This window comes from Boleophthalmus pectinirostris, unplaced genomic scaffold (assembly GCF_026225935.1).
Source record: "Boleophthalmus pectinirostris isolate CB_2022bp ecotype Guang Dong unplaced genomic scaffold, ASM2622593v1 HiC_scaffold_18, whole genome shotgun sequence".
In the NCBI taxonomy this organism is placed as follows: domain Eukaryota; kingdom Metazoa; phylum Chordata; class Actinopteri; order Gobiiformes; family Gobiidae; genus Boleophthalmus; species Boleophthalmus pectinirostris.
In genome coordinates this window covers 6,531,590-6,552,844 of record NW_026571133.1, presented here as the reverse complement: position 1 = coordinate 6,552,844, position 21,255 = coordinate 6,531,590, and the positions used below count along the sequence as shown (strand labels likewise).

Sequence of the window (21,255 nt, the reverse complement as noted above, 5' to 3'; positions counted from 1 at the left end):
GATTAATGTTTGCGGAGGGATTATGAGAACAAAGTGAGTTTTGTGTGTTTTGTGTGTGTGAAACAGAGTGAAACTTTGGGCGTGTGGAGTGTCGTATTCAAGGCAATTAACCAAACTGAATAAACGTGGTCTCTCAGTGTCCTTCTAAATGGAAAAATCATTTATTGGATATAAAATTTGGAACATAAGCAGTTCATTTCACTAAACACATTTTACACTGTCCATATGCAGCAAGTACAGAGTTTATTTTTGTTCAGTTTTCAGTTCACCTTTTCTGTATTTTGCAATCGAGGTAGGAATTTTAGTAGTATTAAAGATGAATCCGTCATTCTTTTCATCACTCTTCATTCTTTTTTCAAAATAAAACCAAAAATAAGAAAAAAACCCAAAACAAAACAAAACTATTTTGTTCATTATTTGTCTCCAAAACCAAAATGAAAAAGCAAGCCAGGACTAAACCAGAACTGGAACAGAATTGAACTGGACTAAACCAGGTTTAAACCAGGTCTAAACCAGGTCTAAACCAGAACTGAACCAGGACTAAACAGGTCTAAACCATGACTAAACCGGTCTGGTCCCAGTCTTAGTCCTGGTCTGGTCCCGACATCACCCAACAGTCTACGCAGGCGCACCTCCGGGCTCGTCCCGACATTCAGTCCTGGTTCAGTCCTGTTTTAGTCCTGTAACTGAATTTTTATTTTCCTCCCACCCAAGACATATTGTTCCTGGAATACTACTACTACTAGTAATATTACTTCTGCTACCTCTACTGCTACTACATCTATAATTTTTTGTGTCTTATATATCCTTTAAAATTCTATATATGTACTTATACTGTTAAATTGACTCTAAGAATGGCTGTTTATTTATTCAAGTTGCTGGGATACTACTACTACTACTACTACTACTACTACTACTACTACTACTACTACTACTACTACTACTACTACTTATTCTGTTTTTTGACACTGCTACTACTAGTGGCAACTGGACAAAAGTTTATTTGGTTGAATACGTTTCGCAGCTCATCCAAGCTGCTTCTTCAGTTCTGGTCAAAATCCTAGTGGACACTTCTTTATATCTGCCTGAAGAAAGGAGCTAACTACACTGAAACTACACTGAAACTAACACACCTATGTGTTTACAGTTTCTGTTAGTTAGTTATTTTGTTAGGCCTGTTGAACTTGCACTGAGTGTGGAGTCTTCGACATATGGATGCATGGATTCTACCTGAACGACTGAGGGATTTTACACACATACTACTACTACTACTACCTCTGCTACCCTGCTACCACTACTACTACTACTACTGCTACTACTACTACTACTACTACTACATTCAACCGTTTTTGTGTTCCTATAAAATTCGATATATGTACTTGTACTGTTAAATATTGCCTTTTAAGAATGTCTGTTTATTTATTTAAGTTGCTGGGATACTACTACTACTACTACTACTACTACTACTACTACTACTACTACTACTACTGCTGCTACTACTACTACTACTACTACTACTACTACTACTACTACTACTACTACTACTACTGCTACTGCTACTACTACTGCTACTACTACTGCTACTACTACTACTACTGCTACTACTACTGCTACTACTGCTACTACTACTACTACTACTACTACTGCTACTACTACTACTACTACTACTACTACTACTACTACTACTACTACTACTACTGCTACTACTACTACTACTACTACTACTACTACTACTACTACTACTACTACTACTACTGCTACTACTACTACTACTACTACTGCTACTACTACTACTACTACTACTACTACTGCTACTACTACTACTACTACTACTACTACTACTACTACTACTACTACTACTACTACTACTACTACTACTACTACTACTACTACTACTACTACTACTAGCTACTACTACTACTACTACTACTACTACTGCTACTACTACTACTACTACTACTACTACTACTGCTGCTGCTGCTACTACTACTACTACTACTACTACTACTACTGCTACTACTGCTACTACTGCTACTACTACTACTACTACTACTACTACTGCTACTGCTGCTGCTGCTGCTACTACTACTACTACTACTACTACTACTACTACTACTACTAGCTACTACTACTACTACTACTACTACTACTACTACTACTACTGCTGCTGCTACTACTGCTACTACTACTGCTACTACCACTACTACTACTACTACTACTACTACTACTGCTGCTGCTACTACTGCTACTACTACTACTACTACTACTACTACTACTACTACTACTACTACTGCTGCTGCTGCTACTACTACTACTACTACTACTACTACTGCTACTACTGCTACTACTGCTACTACTACTACTACTACTACTACTACTGCTACTGCTGCTGCTGCTGCTACTACTACTACTACTACTACTACTACTACTACTACTACTACTGCTACTACTACTACTACTACTACTACTACTACTACTACTACTGCTGCTGCTACTACTGCTACTACTACTACTGCTACTACCACTACTACTACCACTACTACTACTACTACTACTACTGCTGCTGCTACTACTGCTACTACCACTACTACTACCACTACTACTACTACTACTACTACTACTGCTGCTGCTACTACTGCTGCCACTACTACTAATGCCTCTGTTTTTGACACTACTACTACTCGTGCTATTACTTCTACTACCTCTTCTACTACCACATTGAACTACTACATTTTTGTGCTTTTAAATTCTTTTATAAATGCTTACACTAGTAAATATTCCGTGTAAGTAAATGCCCATTGTCCAGCCTGTCCCCGCCGGAAACACATAGTCACTGGGATAAACGCTGCCCACCTGTGAACCTCATTTCAGCTTTATAAACCTGCACGGCCTTTAAAATATAACCAACCAAACATAATGGCTTTTTCGGCTCCTGTTTGAGAAACCTTAGCCTATAATATCTCTGGGAATCTATTTCAGACCGGCGGCTAGCGGTAAATACCTCCTCAAGTACAAAAGCCCCTAGTCAGTCTCCCAGCTCACTGTAAATGACTGGATTAGACCACCTGGACTTGGTATTAGCTCCAATGAAATGTACCCTACCCCCTATCCCCTCCCCCCTCTTTCCTCCTCCACCTGCAGTTGGCACGGACTCTCAATGCCAGTCATTAAGACGCGAGCACAAAACCCGAGCATCCCAGCAGACCAGCTCTACTTCTGCATATAAAGCTCACATTGTTTTAACACGACCCCGCCCCCGTCGCCCTCCAGAGACCGGAGACCACTGCGGATCCTTTTACGGACCACTCCTGGCGGACGTAAAGCCACGACGATGAATCTGCACTGTAAAAATACGTGTAAAGAAATGCAGTAACACAGGCTGGTGTGGTTTTAAGCGAATATTGATTGATTACGAACAAGCCGCACGATATTAAAATACGACTCGAATGCAATTTATGTTTCGCTGGGGTTTAATAAGTGGCGACGTACTTTCATTATTTTCGCTGGTACTATTTTTGCTTCTACTTATACAGTAATACCACAACTGTGCGGTCGGGTTATTCAATTGAAACTCCTGCCTGTAAAGAGAAAATTGATAAACGTGCATTGCAAAAAATATGTGTAATTTAATAAAAATAATGCCGTAAATATTTTGTCTCGCATGCGAATTAAAGTGTTGCAGCTGTAACAACCAAACTCATGCTAATACATTTTTTTACCTGTATCAATATTTTGTATGTGTAGATGTGCATATCTGTATTATTATTTTGTGTGTGTGCAAAAATGTTTGTATCTGCACAATTGATTTGAGCGTGTGTAAAACAGTTTTGTAGCTGTAGGAGAGTGATTAGAGTTCAGGTACAACACTGCTCCTACAGGCTTTCAAAAGTCATAACACAAACACAAAACTATTCTGCGAGTACAGATTATTTTTGGCACAGTTTTCATGTAAATTTTTTCCCGTCAAACAGTCAATCAGCACTGCTAGGTAAATTGCGGTGGAAAGATCTGTCACACGTACACCCGCTCATTGCAGTAAGCTATAATAATCAACAACCAGTAGGAGTTCACTCAGTTTAGAATCCGCTATTTCCTCATCTTCAGTCTTCACTCCTGCGTGATGTGTTGATTCCCTCCTCATCTATCGCCGCAGTTTACGTAGCAGTGCTGATTGGCTGTAGCCGGGCTGGTGCCTCCGCTCGATTTCATTTCTCCTCATCGACTAGGTCAGGAATCGGAATACACTAGACAGTTCCCAAAAACCCCAGAAGTTGTAGCCGCACACCGGCCAATCGGCGAAAAGCTGTGAAGCCGGCAATTAGTTGGACACCACTGAGCGTTCCGGCGCATTACATACGTCTCAACCAAATAGCAGCGATTAGTTAAATTAAAAAAGTACCTGAAGTATCTTAATGCTGTGAGGTCAGACAGTTTCCACGAAGTGAAACCGGCTGATGAATCAGGCTAGATTGGCTGTTTCTTGACGGGGGGAAAAAATTACATGAAAACTGTGCCAAAAATAATCTGTACTCAGAACAGTTTTGTGTTTGTGACTTTTGAAAGCCTGTAGGTGCAGTTTTGTACCCGAACTCTGGTCACTCTCCCACACACAAAACAGTTCTACAGCTACAAAACTGTTTTACGCACATGCAAACCAGTTGTGCAGATACAAAATACACAAAATAATAATACAGATATGCAAAACTACTCCACACATACAAAATACTGATACAGGTACAAAATGTATTAACACAAGCACAAATATTTTTTGCACAAGCACAGTTTGGTTTGTACAGCTGCAAAACTTTATTTCACATGTGAAACTGTTTTTACAAGTGCAAAATATTTGTGGAATAATTTTTATTCCATAAAATTAGGGCATATTTCGTTGGCAGGTGCTTGTCTGTGGAATGGTACACCACCTGCTTGTGATATTATTGCTTTGTCTGAAATGTTCCACAATATGGCATTAACTTATCTACAGTACATTGTATTTGTTCAATGATAGTTTTTTTTTTTTTTTTTTTCTAAGAACGTGTATTTGTAACGTGAGTGGGTTTTCATCTGCACAGATCTGACATGTAAGGTGACCTGCTTCATACTCTCCATAGAGATAAGTTTAAAGCCATACTCTGGATAATTTCAGGCAAAGCTTTATCTCCATGGAGACAGACAGGTGCCATTCTCACTATTCTCTTTAAAACATACTAAATATATTAAAACTTGAATTATTTAAAGTTATTGTAATGTTCTGTAGTAATTTAGACTTTTTGCAGTGTACTTAGTTATGCGCGGGAATGGCAGGATATTTCCCGTGTCCCGTGCCAGCAGGTGCTCGAGGTAAACCCTGCTCAGCTTACTGCGTGTGTGTACTCCAGTCTGTACTATAGTTGTGTAGTAGAGCGTGTACCTGTGTCTAACATGTGCTTGTGTGTGTGTGTTTGTGTGTTCACAGGTGCACGAGGAAGGAGAAATGTGAGCGTTCTTCAGAGCCTCGTCGTTTTGCCTCCGACATTAAACAGTGTGTGAGGCTCAGCGTTCACCCCAGTAACATCTCCGTGTCCCAGTTCAGTGTCACGGTGAGTTATGTACAATCTTTACTTTTTATACACTCTTACAGACCGCTCCTTGACAAAGCTATATTTATCGATATACTTTGGCAAATACCAAAATAAGTAAATCAATTGCTGGACTACTTTCAAGTGTTTACATTTTATATACTCTTACAGACCTCTCCTTTATACTCTAAAAATAAATGACAGGCCAGTCTAGTCATTTCACTAAAACAAAGTTATAATAATTATACTTAAGATTTTACTAAAATCTTAGTAAAGGGGAGCAGATGGACATAAGTCGAGTTAAATCTCTCACTGTTATCTAGCAACCGTAAAGTAAACAAGGGCCAGAACTTGTCTAAATAGTTATGATTGGACTAATCTTGGACTGTCTTTTTAAAATACCTTCCTTTTGTGTTATTTTTTCTGAATAATTATAGCACTAGAGTTCTAATTTCCTGGTATAGGCACCATTTTGAGGACTTTTCACTATGTGGCCATACTGACTTGTCAAAGCCTGATCCCGTCAGATCTCAAAAGCTAAACAAGACCGGGCCTGGTTAGTACTTGGATGGGAGACCACTGGGAAAATCAGTTTGCCACAGGGGGGCGCCAGTCACAAAAAATGTTGTTTCGTCTTTAGGCAAGGCACCGCAGCTGCACTTCTGTCAGTCTGCCCCAGGGCAGCTGTGGCTACAGTACTTACCATCACCAGGTTTGGAGTTACTGAATTATCGCATATGTCTGTGAAAAGCTCTATATCAGGCATGTCCAAACTATGGCCCGGGGGCCAAATGTGGCCCTCAGACAAATTTTTCTTGGCCCTCAGACTTCCAGGTGAATTGGCCCAAATTACCTTACATCAATTAAAAAATAATTATTTACTGTAAGTTTTTTGAAAATCTACCTTGATAAAGCAAATATGTAATATTTAGTGTGTGGTTTTAAGGATCTTAGCGTGAATAAAGACTGACGGCTCATTCTAACATGTTAAACATGCACATATTCAATTATTCCCTGTACTGAGCTCCAGTCTACGGCCCTCGATCAGCACTCTGCTTCATCTGTGTTTAGATATGTGGCCCTTGATGAAAAAAGTTTGGACCCCCCTGCTCTATATAAACAAAGACTTACTTACTTACTTATTCACTTTTGGAAAACATCTGGAAACACGCAGATAACGATTTCCAGTGTACTTAACGACAATGGACATGTGATAAAACTTTCCAAAGCTTTCCATGAGGGACGTGACCCTAATCGTGTCTTCATGTCAGTTACAGGCAGCTGGTTGTAGCTGTTGATCTGATGAACATAACTGAACGCTACAATCAATCAAACAAACTATAATACACAAATTAATAAGCAATTTATGAAAAAAAGAAAAATACAGTGACATCTAGATCATTGTTTCCTAAAGACTGAGTTGCGACCTTCATGTGGGTCACAGGAGATTTTTTTTGGGTCGTCTTGTCACGATCTGCATGTAGCTCTGCAGTATACAGTTGTTTACATGGATCTGTGACTGTTATCATCATTCTGGATCAGCATTTCATCAGAATATCCTGTCCTCAATAGGGTCAGTATTTCTATGCTTATTCCTTTCACTACTACATATATGTGTGAACTGGGATTTTCTGTTCTTACAAAAATAAAAATAAAGAACAGAAACAGACTGAATGCTGCACCTGATATAAGTGATATAAGCGCTCTCCTCCTGCACCTCGGACTGAACGCACTACAAAAACACAGACAGACCCACCTATCTCATTAGAATGCTGAAATATTAAGACATGTTTTGTATCATTTCTCATCTTTTTGTAATAATTTTATTGACTATTTTGTTCCAGTATTGCTGGTTCAGTTGAATGTTGGAAAGAAAAAGAAATGGGCTACATTTAAAGTCCAAATAGGCGACTTATGGATCCTTTTATTGCTGCTTCAATTACTGTTTTTCATTGTTTAAAACTAATTGTTCAGAGAGACACGATAAAAATGGTCAAATCCACCTTTATTTTGTGATTTACGAATGAGTCGCGAAGGTTTGTGACATTTAAAATATGGGTCCCCAGAAAAAAAGTTTGCGAAACACTGACCTAGATGAAGAAAACTGCGCCATTTTCTCAGTTTTCCCAGATTTTGTCAGAGTTACTCACGCCAAAAGAGCCCAAAGGAAGTCGTCATTCTCGTGTTTCCGCAAAAGTCTTCCGGTTTTGTCACATAATCGTGAATAGAGCCCGTTCAAGATACAATATTCTGTTTTAATTTTCCCGTTTACCAGCGGTTTTGGACGATAATTCCTCTTTTGGCACTGATACAACTGCGCACTCAGGACATATTATATTTTTGTATGTAAATGACTAATTGTGTGGTTACATAATTGTGCTGCCAGCCAAACGCTCTGTTCAAACCCTGACCTCCTCTTTGAACAGTGTCGGCGATGCTCTACAGTTTACATTTGAACCGGCCCCAGCTGTTTATACACGCGCCCTCCAAATGTTCTAATGTTGCGGATTATTCAGCGCCAACACTTGAATCAATAAGTGGCCTTTTGACATGCCAGGATTCATTTCATGCTTTGTAAAGAGAAGGAAATTATAATGTTCCTTATTCAGAAATCATTTGAATAGAACATTATTGCAGAAGAACAGATGTGGAGTTAATGAAAGGAAACATATAAGGCTCTGGTCATGCTGGGTTAAGGAAATATGATATAAGAGAACACATGATTTTCTCACATTGGGGAATTTTGAGTGTTGTAGAAGAAAACTACACAAATGGCTGAAGTAGAAGAAGTAACAAAATGCCCTAAATCAATAGTAATTAAATAAAGAAACATAGTTATAACATACAAATATATAGTATATAGTATAAGTATAAGTATATGGGTCCGGTCAAGTGGTAACGGAGGGAAACGGGGACAGATTTTTTACATTCAAATGTCTCTTATTCAGAAACTAGAGGGACTATTGAAATAAGTAAAGTATCAGAATGTAGGAAAGAGTTACACTCCAACAGGGTAAAGTTAAACCTGTGATATTCTTTCAAGTTGTTGACAAAAAATTTAAAAAACTCATGTCGGTAACGGAGGGAATGAAATATGCAGCACTTTTTGGGCAATAAATACAAACAGTGATAACTAGCGGTTCTCACTTACATATCCTTAACAAACTGGTTTGAATATTTACTTCATATAGTTTTCTACCATATGGTACAAGACTTTTTGAGTAATGAGATTTTTTATTAAGAAAGGTCATGGTAACGGAGGGAAAAGTAACGGAGGGAAAATTGTGCAAACAAGTAGAAGGTGCAGGATTTTACATAATTTGTTGCTTTTTTCTTCCGAATACTTTAATAATTACTTCAAAATGAAAGGAAACTATTTCTATAAAATATGTCAGTCCTTCCAAGCAAATTTTTATCATTTTAAATAATTTTTTTTTGAAAAATCATGTACCTTCATCAACAGTTCAAAGATGGAATAACACAAGATATGATGAAATACATCAGTTTATTTACATGATTTGCAGGTCTTTGAAATTTGGGAAATAATTTTTGTTCCATGTTTCATACATGGTCTGTTTAAAACGTATGTAACTTTAGAACCAAAAATGGTACAGAAAAAAGGTAAACAGTTTCATAAACTAGAGTACATATGTATCTGTTCAATACATTTTTATATCAGATGCATTAACTTGAATTTTTGGCCTTGCTGTTTACTTCTGCTTGACTGGGCCCTTATGATAAAATAGATTAGAGGAATAATATAAGGCTTCAAAACTAGTAAGTAACTATTGATATGTACATTAAACTACATTACATTTCCATTTCTTATACAATTTGTGGAGTATAACAACATGTATTGCCTGTTTTTAATCTTAAAGCAGTCACTTTTGCCCAGTATACCTACTTTTAGACGTTGATGCTTTTGGAGAATGCATCACTGCTAATAAACTTAAACGCCAGATCATTTTGACTGCACCTGGATAGATGTTGTCGGGGAAGATGTTTCCTGAAGATTCTGTATAAAATATAAGATACATCATTAACTAAAACTAAAATGGGGGTGAGTTGGTGCTCATTGTGTTCAAGATACTTCACCCGTCTGTGAATATGTGTGTGAATGTGTGAGTGGATCCTTGATGTAAAAGAGCTTTATGCTTTCAAGGTGGAAAAGCGATGTATAAAAATAATATTCTTCTTCCGATACCAATGCTGGAATGAGGATGAGCGTCTTTTTACAGACATCGCTGCAGGTTGTACCCATGCACTGCGGTAGAAAGTAACGAATTAGAAAAGTGTAAGTGCTTAAATCAGCACTAAAGGTCAAGCTTATTATATATTTGCCTCAATTGGTTCTCAAAATTCTTTAGAGATAGCCTTTTAGTAGTTTTATTTATTGCTCTTGTGCTGTAACAACATTGAGTAGCCTTAGTCTACTTCTTCGCATTCGGAGTGGTATCGGTAGAGCTGTTCGATTATGGAAAAAATCATTATCAGGATTATTCAAACAATTATTTTTTAGATACACAATGCATTTATTCAGCATTTCTCTCTCTCTCTCAAAAAAACCCACACTGTTATTGATAATTTAGGCAAAACTTTCAAATTGAAAATAAATATAGGCTACAAATATGAACCTTAGAGCAGTTTTGCGATGTATAAAACATAAAATGAATAAAAATATAGTTGAAATAAGGCATAGAAAAATATAAAAGTATCCAAAATAAACTATATATCCAGCTGTTCTAAACTTTGTTAAGCTTTACTCATTTCAACTCGAGTTTGGAGATTGTTTGACACACAAATCGAAATCACGATCAAAATTCGATTAATTGTACAGCTTTAGGTATCGGTATCGGCGAGAAGACTAAGGCCAAGTATTGATATTGGATCAAATCTCAAACAAATGGTAGCAGAACAACACTAAAAAATAATCACGTCATGGATTTAGGTTACAACTGTTGAGCTCCAAAGAATATACAAATTAATTTCACGCTAAAGAATCAAATTTTTTCATAATTTAAACCGAACCAGCCCCAAATGCTCGACTCCTGTTGCCCTCAGCCGCTCTCGCTCACATTTCACTCCCATTTCTCTTTTTAATGAGCGCTCTCACAACTGGTTTTGAATCTCCGAAAGTGCACGAATTCTAAAGTGCTTTTCCTAAGGTCAGGCCTGAGTGCCCATTCTCCCGGCGTGTTTTCGGGGTCAGAGAGGCGTGTATGCTTGATTTGTGCTACACCTCCACCCTAATAATATTCATGAAGAGATGGCAGGCGTGTGTATGTGTGTGTGCGTGTGTTTTCTCAAATGTTGCGTGCTCGTTTAACCTTTTCTCAGGATGCCTTAGTTACCTCGGGGCTCCAGTTGGTCCTCGGTAGCCGGATGATTGCCGTGGCGGGCCGGGGGGGGCTGGTGAGGAGATATGCACTACCTGACCTTTGTGTTATTAAATAGTGTTTTTTGAGAGAGACACTTGAAGGTAGAAATCACATCATCTCCGGCACGAGTTCAATTTCATGTGGGTATTTAAAAGAAAAGTGGTGAAATAGTTGTAATACTGTTTTGTATTTCTGAAGGCGCGTTATGAAGTTTCGTTTTACAAATAGTTGAGTAATTTTGGCAAAAAAATAAAGGTGAACTATGCAACGTTTTAGTTGGGGGGCCCGTCGCCTGCGTTTTTCTCTGGAGATGTCATTGCTCTGCCTGAAATGTTCCACTGTGTGACATTAAACAGCTCTATCTTACATTTAGTCCGTTACAGGTGGTTTTGTAGTTCAAAAATACTGAAAAAACAGGCATTCTGACTGAGATAGGGGTCGCCTCTCCACAGATCTGACCTGTAACTTGGCGCTATACCTGATTTTTACTGTCTTAAAAACATGATAAACAGAACTTAGGCTATGTTCAGTCTGCAAGGATTAAGGCTCAATTTTTTGTCAAATCTGTTTTTTTTTTTTTTTTTTTTTGCAAGGTCGCTCACATTTCCAGTTAAATGCGACTTGTATGTGATCTCCAGTGTGAACTTTAAACGCTCCAAAAGTGTCCTGCATGTGCACAAGCAGTGATCATGCTCAGTGTTTACAGAAATCACCTAAACGCTGGGCTTGTCCCCCAAAATACAGTCCAGTTCTTCGTAAAATGGACAGGTTACACGTCCACGACTGCTTCGTTCTTTAGGCTCTTTTATTTTTTTGTTGTTTCGTTTCGCTTCATCTTTGGTAATCATTTCAGAAACCAACCAGTTCCAATAAGGTCTGAATACAGTGATCCCCCTAAATATTAATTAACTCGCCAACCTCGCTGTCAGGGAATTCTACCCAAAAGACATTAAAAATACATTAAATAAAGACACACCAGAAAGAGACGGTTATAATTATACTTGCGCAAGGAGAGTCGTGAACACTGTCTGTCAGCTCCCTGACCGACTCTGCTCAACAACTCTCCAAGTCACACTTTTATTGAGAATCATTTCACAGATAAGCATACTTGATGACATCACAATACATACATTTCACATGTTATCTTATAACTAACAATCGTCAACTGAACCACCCTCCCATTTCACTCTTGATTACATATCCCAAAGATAGACAATGACCCAAGGCCTTCAGTTTTAACATAAGATGGGACAAACCCAGAATTGTTGGCGCCCATAGTAGATTAGCTTAATCGGTCAGTTGACATGTCATTCATCTGTTTTCATGTCACGTACTTCCTGAACCAAAACAGACCCAAAGCAATGTTGATTACACCATGATTAATATTTAAATGTTTCACTCTTTAAATGATTAATACTTTAATGAAAGAATTACATATATAAATGAGTAACACTTTAATGAGACTTTGAATCAAAGAAATACATTTATATCATAGAATTCTCTAACACTCGCTTTCCCTCCATTGACGAGACTCCGAGCCTGACGTGTAGGTGGGATGAATGCGACCTGACCGTTCAGACTGAAGTCGCATGTCAAAAGATCGGATATGTATCGGTTTCAGGAGCACATATCCAAGTGTCCTGGGTCACATTTGACAAAATCAGATCTGTGTCCTTCAGACTGTCATTAAAAGATCAGCTACAGGTCACATAGGGGCGAAAAAATCTGATTTGGTTCGCTTCGAGCTGCAGTCTGAATGTCGCCTTAGATCAGTTCGCAGTGGTCCAAAGTTATTCCTCACTTACTTTATGCATTCTGAGCATCCTAATTATTCACTGCAGTTAGTTTTGTAAGCTCTTTTCACAACTCTAAGACCACAGCTCAGATTTTTGCTGGCACTAACATGCTAACGATACTCTTCCTGCTTATCAGGCAATAAAATACTTTGTAAAGAGATGCGGACAGTACACAGCAGACATATTTTAATCTCAAGAGCTGCTGATACAATATACACATTTTACTCAAATACACACGGAAGAAAATCTGGTACAGGAGCTTTAATTTTTACTCTGACTGGGGTCGCCTCTCCACAGATCTGACTTGTAACGTGGGCGCGTCACTTCACCTGCATGTTTGCTTCTTACCATTAAGATATTCAAGTTTAAGTCGATAACGTGGGACATTTCAGACGCAGTAAAGCCATCTCCAGGAAGACCAGCAAGTGGCCAATCTCCCAAAAAATGTTACATCTTTTAAAATACTTTGACTTTTATTTGAGTTATAACATTTGGAAGTAGCACAACTTTCACATGATCTCATATTTTCCTATCTCTGGTTATGGACTGCATTAAAATCCGCTTTCTAATCAGAATATGTTTTATCGCCGCTCTTCCACTTGTAATGCTGTTTATGCAGTGTATTTCCAGGTGAACGATTTTTATAGAAACCTATTACTACCCACAGCGATATTGAACTGACTCAAGGTCCGTCCATATCTCGCGCTTAAGCAGAGAATAAAACCAGTGACAGAGAATAAAGGTGAGAGACGAGCAGCCAGTCGACTCAATAAACTCTATTTAGAAGATTATTTCTGCTCACAAACGCCACGCCATCTTTTCATTAAACAGCAATATAAAACAGCAGAGGTCAGGGTTTCCCGTAGCATCGCGGCATTTCCGGTTTCTCATCTGAATGTTGGACCAGAGTGCAGACACGCCTCACTATATCTCTGTATATACTGAAACCTACCCTATGTTTTTCAATGAAGTCTCTTTCTCTGATTAGGTTTTGCTGGATAGTTATACATGGGAAAGTGCAGTTTGCAGGTTTGGGTTGTTAAAGGGCCCATATTATCCTATTTTCTGATCAGTTATAATGTCGTTTCCTCATCACAAACAGACCTGGAGTTGTGTTTTGTTTCATTCACACATGTTTAACGCAGAAACCTTGGATATTTAGGTTGAGTTCTTCTCTCAAACAGAAAAACACTCTGTACACCTTCACTAGAATAATTTGGATAATTTAAGCCCTGGAAATGCAGATCTCTCCTGAACTAAAAGTAAAAGTTGTATTTTAACTTGAAAACTACCGCTCCATGACATCACAAGGTGGAACGGAGCATTTTGAGATTTGCAGATGTAGACGGACTAAAAATGAAGGTTTAATCGGACATGTGTGAATGAAACGAAACACAACTCCAGGTCTGTTTGTGATGACGTAACAACCTTCTAACGGGGTCTGGGCTTAAAGCAGGGGCCTGCGGGCTGACTCTGGCCCTCCACTCCCCTTTGACCGGTCCCCCAGCCCCTCTGTCCCCCCACCACTGGAACTGGCCCCATGAGGCAATCCTCTAAAGTTGTCATGGCCTATTTTTTTAAATTACGTTTTGACAAATAATAACACGCCTGCATCTTGTTTTCTGTTGTTTTTTTTGTCAATTAAAATTGTATATTTATATGCAAGTAATTATATTTATGCAAGTATTTATCAAACAGTAAATGCAGAGTTCTGTAGTACAGTTAAGGACAGAAAAATGACTCCTGTTAAAGTATAAAAACTTGACAGAGAGTGCGGAGTTTTCAAAGAACAGTGGACGACCGATTATTTTTTTGTTCAGTGTAATGATTGTGCAGTTTGTCTGATATGTAAAGAAAGTGTGGCGGTTTTCAAAGAATATAATCTACGTCGTCAGGGTCGTACAATTTAGTTATACGGCTGACCATCACAGTCAGGAGCGATAATGTGGCCCCGAGAGAAAAGTTTTATGACCCCTGGCTTAAAGCTCCGAAGAGTCAATTTTGCGTTAGTATTATGTATTTTACAATGTATTTTATATATTTAGTTCATTCAAATCATTTTGCAAAAAAAACTATTCAGAATAATTCAATTTTGTAATAGTTTACTATAACAATCTTTCACCTTTAAAAAGAAAAAACTGACATTTTTTATTGTTTTCCTTAAGATTTAACCCCCAACTGGATCATCTTCCAATTATTCTAAGCAGTGATGCCACAACATGCCAAAACTGGACCCCACTTTGTTATTTTGAACAGTACATTGATGTGCACAAACCAACGTGAAGTCCTTCATTCTGGAACATCACTAAACACTACCCCTGGAGAGTTGAAGACTTTCTTTGGGTGCTCCATTTACTTAGCCTGTTTGGGTTATCCAAACATTCAAATGTATTGGGCTTCAAAGACACTATGGAGCGCTACATCTCGCAAAAATGGTGGATGAACCACATGCATCAAGGTGTCGTAGATCTGGCTGTAACAGCAAAACCTATGTGATGTGCACTAAGTGCCAAGTCTTTCTGTGTCTTTCAAAAAAGGGGAATTGCTTCCTCAAATATCACACAAAGTAAACCAGAAAAAGTTCAAAGTGCAATGTTCCAAAATAAATGCACTACACATCTGTATTGAGGTTGTTGAGGGACATAAATCCTGAGTTCAGTTACTCTCTATGGAATTGAATTCTATGGAAATTGTTAAATTTGTACATCAATAAAGTTCTGATGTCCGCTATAGTGGACATGCTGTATTTTTCAAATAAAAACTTGAAAAAGAAAAAAAAAGTTTTCAGTATAGTCACTGTCTTCTAAATAACTGGGGAAACTAAAAAAAATTTAAATTGGAATACATTTTTTCCTCTGGTAGTCAGGAGGATATAGGACCTTTACACAAAATATATAGGTCCCATTTCATAATAACTACATCTTCGTTAGCCTTAAAGCCACAATATGTAACATTTGTGAAAAAATTGACTAAAATAAAAGAATGGTTTTGGACTCACATCTCCACAAACCTGACTCTTCTTTGACCTGAAGTTGAGCTTCCTCCTTTTTCTTTTCATGGAAATGTTGTTCCTTTAGCTAAAACCTTGCGAAGAAGGACATTAAACGTATCAGTATCCATGGACAATGTTCCGTAGTATGGTTTTAAAACTTGCCACTAAAACTTTCAAATCAATTAGACGCGATTACCCATAAAATTATGTTTAATTAGTGAAAAATAAGCATTATAGCTTTTATTTATTTCATATCAACATGCATTATTTCAGCTTTTTACAGTTTTAGGTTTGCTTTCCTAATAAAAAACTAAACAAAACTCCTGTATATTAAAACTGAATGAGTCTTAAACCCCATCTTTTACCCATTCTCATTTTCCATTATAGTTTTTAGTGCCCACCTAAAGTCTCCAAGTCTGAACATTCGCTCACTATAATAAACCCATAGAGTGAATTGATGGCTTTAGAAATAGCTCGACGGGCTGTAAAAGTGTCACTACTTGATCTTAGTGTCCATCTGCATTGAGAGCGGAGATGTTTTAATCTCGTAAAGGAGGAATCTGAGGCCGTCGACTCGTGCTCTATGCGTCCCTGGGCTGTGCTTGGACACTGACCACTGTCCAGATGGCTCTCCTCGCGGCGCACCAGCAGACGTCTCTCACAACCGCTTCGCTCAAACTGAACTTGAAAGAAATACTCACTTATTTCATCTATTTTACAATTGTACAAATGTAGGTTTTAGGCAAGTCGTGGTTTTGCTTCTTGGGTTTAGTCACAGTTTAGCAGACGTCTCTTACAACGACATCGTTAAAACTGGAAGTGAAAGAAACTTATCGAACTTATCACATCAATTTTAAGGTCTTATAAATGTAGATTTCTTTGGTTTGGTCCTGTTCTAGTTTAGTTCTGGTCTAGTCTTGGTTTGGTTCCTGATTTAGTCCCAGTTTAACAGATATCTCAACTAGACAACAACTAGACTTGGAAGAAATGCTAACTTATTACTTCAATGTGGATTTCTTTGGTTTTGTCCTGTTTTAATTCTAGTTTAGTTCTGGGCTAGTCTTGGTTTTGCGTCTTGCTTTAGTTCCCCCGTTTAGTCCCAGTTTAACAAATGTCTCTTCCAACCACGTCTCTAAAACTAGACTTGGAAGAAATACTAACTTATTACTTCAGTTTCAGTGTAGATTTCTTTGGTTTGGTCCCGTTCTAGTCCCAGTTTTGTTCTGGTCTTCTTTTGTTTTTGTTCTTTGTTTAGTCTCGTTTCAACAAATGTCTCTTCCAACCACATCACTAAAACTAGACTTGAAAGAAATGCAAACTTATTAGATCAGTTTCAGTGTCGAGAGATGTCTTTGGTTTAGTTTTATTTAGTGCTGTCATGCGATTAAAAAAATTGAGAGATTAATTAATTATGATCTGTAATTAATTAATCTAATTAATCTCATTTTAATCTCACCTAAAAATTGCTGAGAAAAGCCTTCAATTTGAGGTATTTTCATTTAAATTCATTATTACATTATTGTGGCAGATCAAAAGACTGATATAGATTTTAAAAAGTGACTTTATAAAGTCATTTATTGTTTAACAAATCTCCCCAAATTGGCTGTTGAGCCCAAGTCTCCATGAATAAGAAACTGTTTGTTGTAAAGTAGCAAAGACGAGGAAATCTGAACATAATAACCTTTGTCTACTTAAAGACAATAAAAAGTCCAGTCTTTCCTTAACCAGATTAAAAATATTATTGATAGAGAAATGCTTTATATATGAGATCACTGGTTTTAGTCCTGGTTTAGACCTACTTTAGTCCTAGTTTAGTCCTGGAATGGATTAATCCTGGTTTTAGTCCTGGTGTTAGTTCTGGTTTAGTCCTGGTTTAGTCCTGGTTTAGTCCTGGTTTAGACCTGGTTTAGACCTGGTTTTAGTTCTGGTTTTAGTTCTGGTTTAGTCCTGGTTTAGTCCGGGTTTAGTCCGGGTTTAGTCCTGGTTTTAGTCTTGGTGTTAGTTCTGGTTTAAAGGCGCACAGGAGGAAGCGCGGTTTACGCCGCGTACGCGAGAAAACACGATCCACACGCGGCTCGCGGGAGCACGTCAGTGTCCGCGCAGTAACTACGGAAGGAAACGTGGTTTTATAATAAAGCAACTCACATACAGAAACACTAAAGTTAGAGATTAAAAATGAGATTAACGCGATTAAAAAACATAACGCGCTAAATATGACTGTAATTAATTAATCGCAATTAACGCGATAATTTGACACCCCTAGTTTTATTACGGTTCTAGTTTTGTTCTGGTTTAGTCCCAGTTTATCAGACGTCTCTTGTCTCTAAAACTAGACTTGGAACAAATGCTAACTTACCACATCAGTTACAATGTAGATTTCTTTGGTTTGCTCCTGTTCTACTCCCAGTTTAGTTTGGGTCTGTTTTTTTTGTTTGTTTTTTTGTTCCTGGTTTAGTCCCAGTTTAACAGATGTCTCTTCCAACCTTGTCTCTAAAACTGGACTTGAAAGAAATACTAACTTTTTACATTTGTTTTACAGTTATACAAAGATAGATTTCTTTGGTTTGGTCCTGTTATAGTTCTATTTTAGATCTGCTACTCTTGTTTTAATTCCAGGTTTAGTCCCAGTTTAGTCCCAATTTTGCAGTGAAGGTCATGCAAATGTAAACGCACCCTATATCCATACTAGTTTTAGTACACATATATATTCTTTTATGGTGTATTCACATTTTTATGAGTTTAGTCTCTGTTTAGTCCTAATTTTTATATGGTGTGTGTGTAATTGGTTGCAATGAATTTCCACATTTCAACACATCAACAAATGGTTGGAGGTTCAACTCCCAGGTCTTAAATGTGTGCTACAGCTGTGTTCAAGACATTCATTTTGTGAAAGTTTTTGTATTTACCATGTCTCCTGCATGTATGTGTTTCTACAGTTGGTTCTGGAGGCCCATAACGTCCCGGACCTCTCTGCTGGAGTCAACTGCACCTTTGAGGACCTGACTGAGATGAACGGACTCGTGGAGGGAAACAGGATCCGCTGCTCGTCTCCGGCCAAACGGGAGATGCCTCGGATCATAGTGGACAAAGGTAAAGGTAATACCCACTATTTTGTCAACTTTTTTTTTTTTCAGCTTTTCATTTTGTAAATGATTTGTTGTTCAATGTAAAGCCAATTGGAGCGAGAGTTAGAAGGAGGCCAATGTGCCTCTGGGTCAGTCTGTATAAAATCAGCCATCCTCCCCTATGAGCCATCTCAGATTTGGCTGAAAAAGTTTCAAAAAATCCCCAAAACTCAATCCCTTGAGTCGTTCCTGAGTTATGGCCCGTTGAAATTTTGGGGCCATGCTCACTTTTCCTGAAGCCTTAATTTATAAGCATGTTTAGGAGACCATAACTTCATAAAAAATAGAGCTAGGAAGCTGAAACTTTGTATTATTGTAGCGTCTTGGTCATAGATTCTGAATCTGCTGTCAAACATTGGATATCTTTATTAAGGGGGGCGCTGTGGGACCCCAAAATCTCACATTTGTTTGCCGCTCAATTTTTTTTTTTTCAATTTTTGAGGTCCAAGATCTATTTACTCCAAGCAGATATTTACAAACTAACTGCTGAACCTGAATATTTGAGAGAATGACCATTTCTGACAACAATCTCACACTTTTCTGAGCTTTCATGTGGATGTTGTAGAGCCCCAAATATGGTCACAAACCAAATGTGACCTTTTTGGCCCCTTCTTTGGAGCCTCAGTTCCCCATGTGGGCACAGTTAGATGTTGATAATTTTTTTTTTTTTTACCAGAGGAATGTTGGCATATTCTGATTAGTTTAAAGTAATAAAAACATCTACTAAAAAGTGAACAAGTCCCCAAAATTTCAATGGGCCATAACTCAGGAACCACTCAAGGGATTGAGCTAAAATGTGAAATTCTTTCATTTGGTGATTTTTACAAATTTTTAGAATTTTTTTCAGCCAAATCTGAGATGGCTCATAGGGGAGATTCCTTGAAAACGGCTGATTTCGTACAGACTGACCTCTCCCTGAACACTTCTTATTCAGGATGTCAATTTACAGTCTTTGGTTCAGACTCGTGCTGGTTTTCTTCTGGTCTTCTTCTGTCAAGCCAAAGCTGGAGCCCTGTCCGACAGCAGTAACATAGGTGACATCTAGTGGTGGCATGTGAGAATACAACAAAACATGAGCTGCCAGTCTAATTACAGATGTTAGCTTTAATCCGTGAATCCAAAAAAAACCCAAAAAAACATCTTTCTACTGTACCTCCAGAAAGCAGTGCCTCATTAACATTAGCATACTTTTCCTCTCCTCCGCTGTCCTGGGGCTCGTTTCTGTGTCTCATTTTGAGTTTCTTTCGTGGTCTCCGGGTGGGCCCCCCAGCACTGCCCCAGGACACATTTACACTGAATGAACACTACTTATCACTGCTCTTTGGGATCTCCCCTCTGTAACCCGTGTAAGTGGATCAGCTCCAGGGGGAATCCAGGGAGCTCATTTAAGCACAGTTCAAACACACAAAAACAAAGTGTACTAGTATAAGTCTGGTTTGTGTTGATTTAGTGCCAGGGGGGGACATCAGACTCGTATTGTCAAGGGACTGAAACTTCAAACTCTATTTCGATACTAAAAATACACGATACCCTGATAAAAACAAAAAAACACTTCCTTTAGACGATAGGTGATGTGATTTTCAACATTAAAGGTGCACGGTGTGATTTCCAGCTTGTTTCCTTGTGTTTTTGCTTTGCCTGGAATGTTCCACAGTATGACATTAAGGGTCTGTGTACACGAGAACGCTTGTGATTGAAAATGACAAAATATTTTATCAGAAGTGCCTTTCATTTAGACCAGGGATCTCCAGCCTTTTTCCCTCCTGTGAGCTACTTTTTGTAAAACAAAAATTCCAGAGAGCTACTAATTTTAGTGGTCGCTAGAAATTTTGTCAATATAAGCGCCATGGTAAGCCGAAAATGAGGTACAGTTTAGGGTTGGGCATGATTAGTCGATTAATCGATAATTGATCATTAAAGGTTGTATGGAGGATTTGTTTTTGTTTCAAGTTGTCAATGATAGCATTATAGAAGTGCAGTAGCCTTGTAATTATGATGACCAAAAAAAAGAGAATAAAAATTGATCAACTCTGGACGTGGTGGGGCTAAACATTTGCCAATAGATAACGACACTGCCTCGTTATCTGTTAGCTGACAGGCTGTCAATCAAACTCCCTACGTTTCTAGCGTAACTGACTTGCCTGCGCGCCGCCGGTACGTGGTTTACGTACGACTGTCACGCAGTCCACAGACGCAAGACGCACAGACGCTGTTTACTCCTCCACCAACGCAACAGTTCTTAGCGGCTTTTTTTGACCTATATCTTCCTCGCAGTTCGCACAAAGTTTGTTGCAATGGCGAGAAGAATCCAGGAGCAGTTAGCTGCAAAAGAAAGTCCGTTTTTGAGGTCGCTGAAAGAAGAAGACAAGGGGAAAAGCAGCGAAGCCAAACTAAGGTGATTCTTGG

At 38.3% G+C, this 21,255-nt stretch overlaps 1 protein-coding gene and 1 pseudogene across 1 annotated transcript in view; both read left to right on the top strand.

The window, feature by feature from the left end:
- plxna4 (plexin A4) overlaps window positions 1-21,255 on the top strand; it is a 659,145-nt gene that overhangs the window by 423,949 nt on the left and 213,941 nt on the right. The window contains 2 exon segments of the mRNA XM_055154191.1: window positions 5,456-5,579; window positions 18,661-18,814. Coding sequence (XP_055010166.1) covers window positions 5,456-5,579; window positions 18,661-18,814 — 278 coding nt within the window.
- On the top strand, window positions 6,045-6,163 carry LOC129409082 (5S ribosomal RNA; annotated as a pseudogene).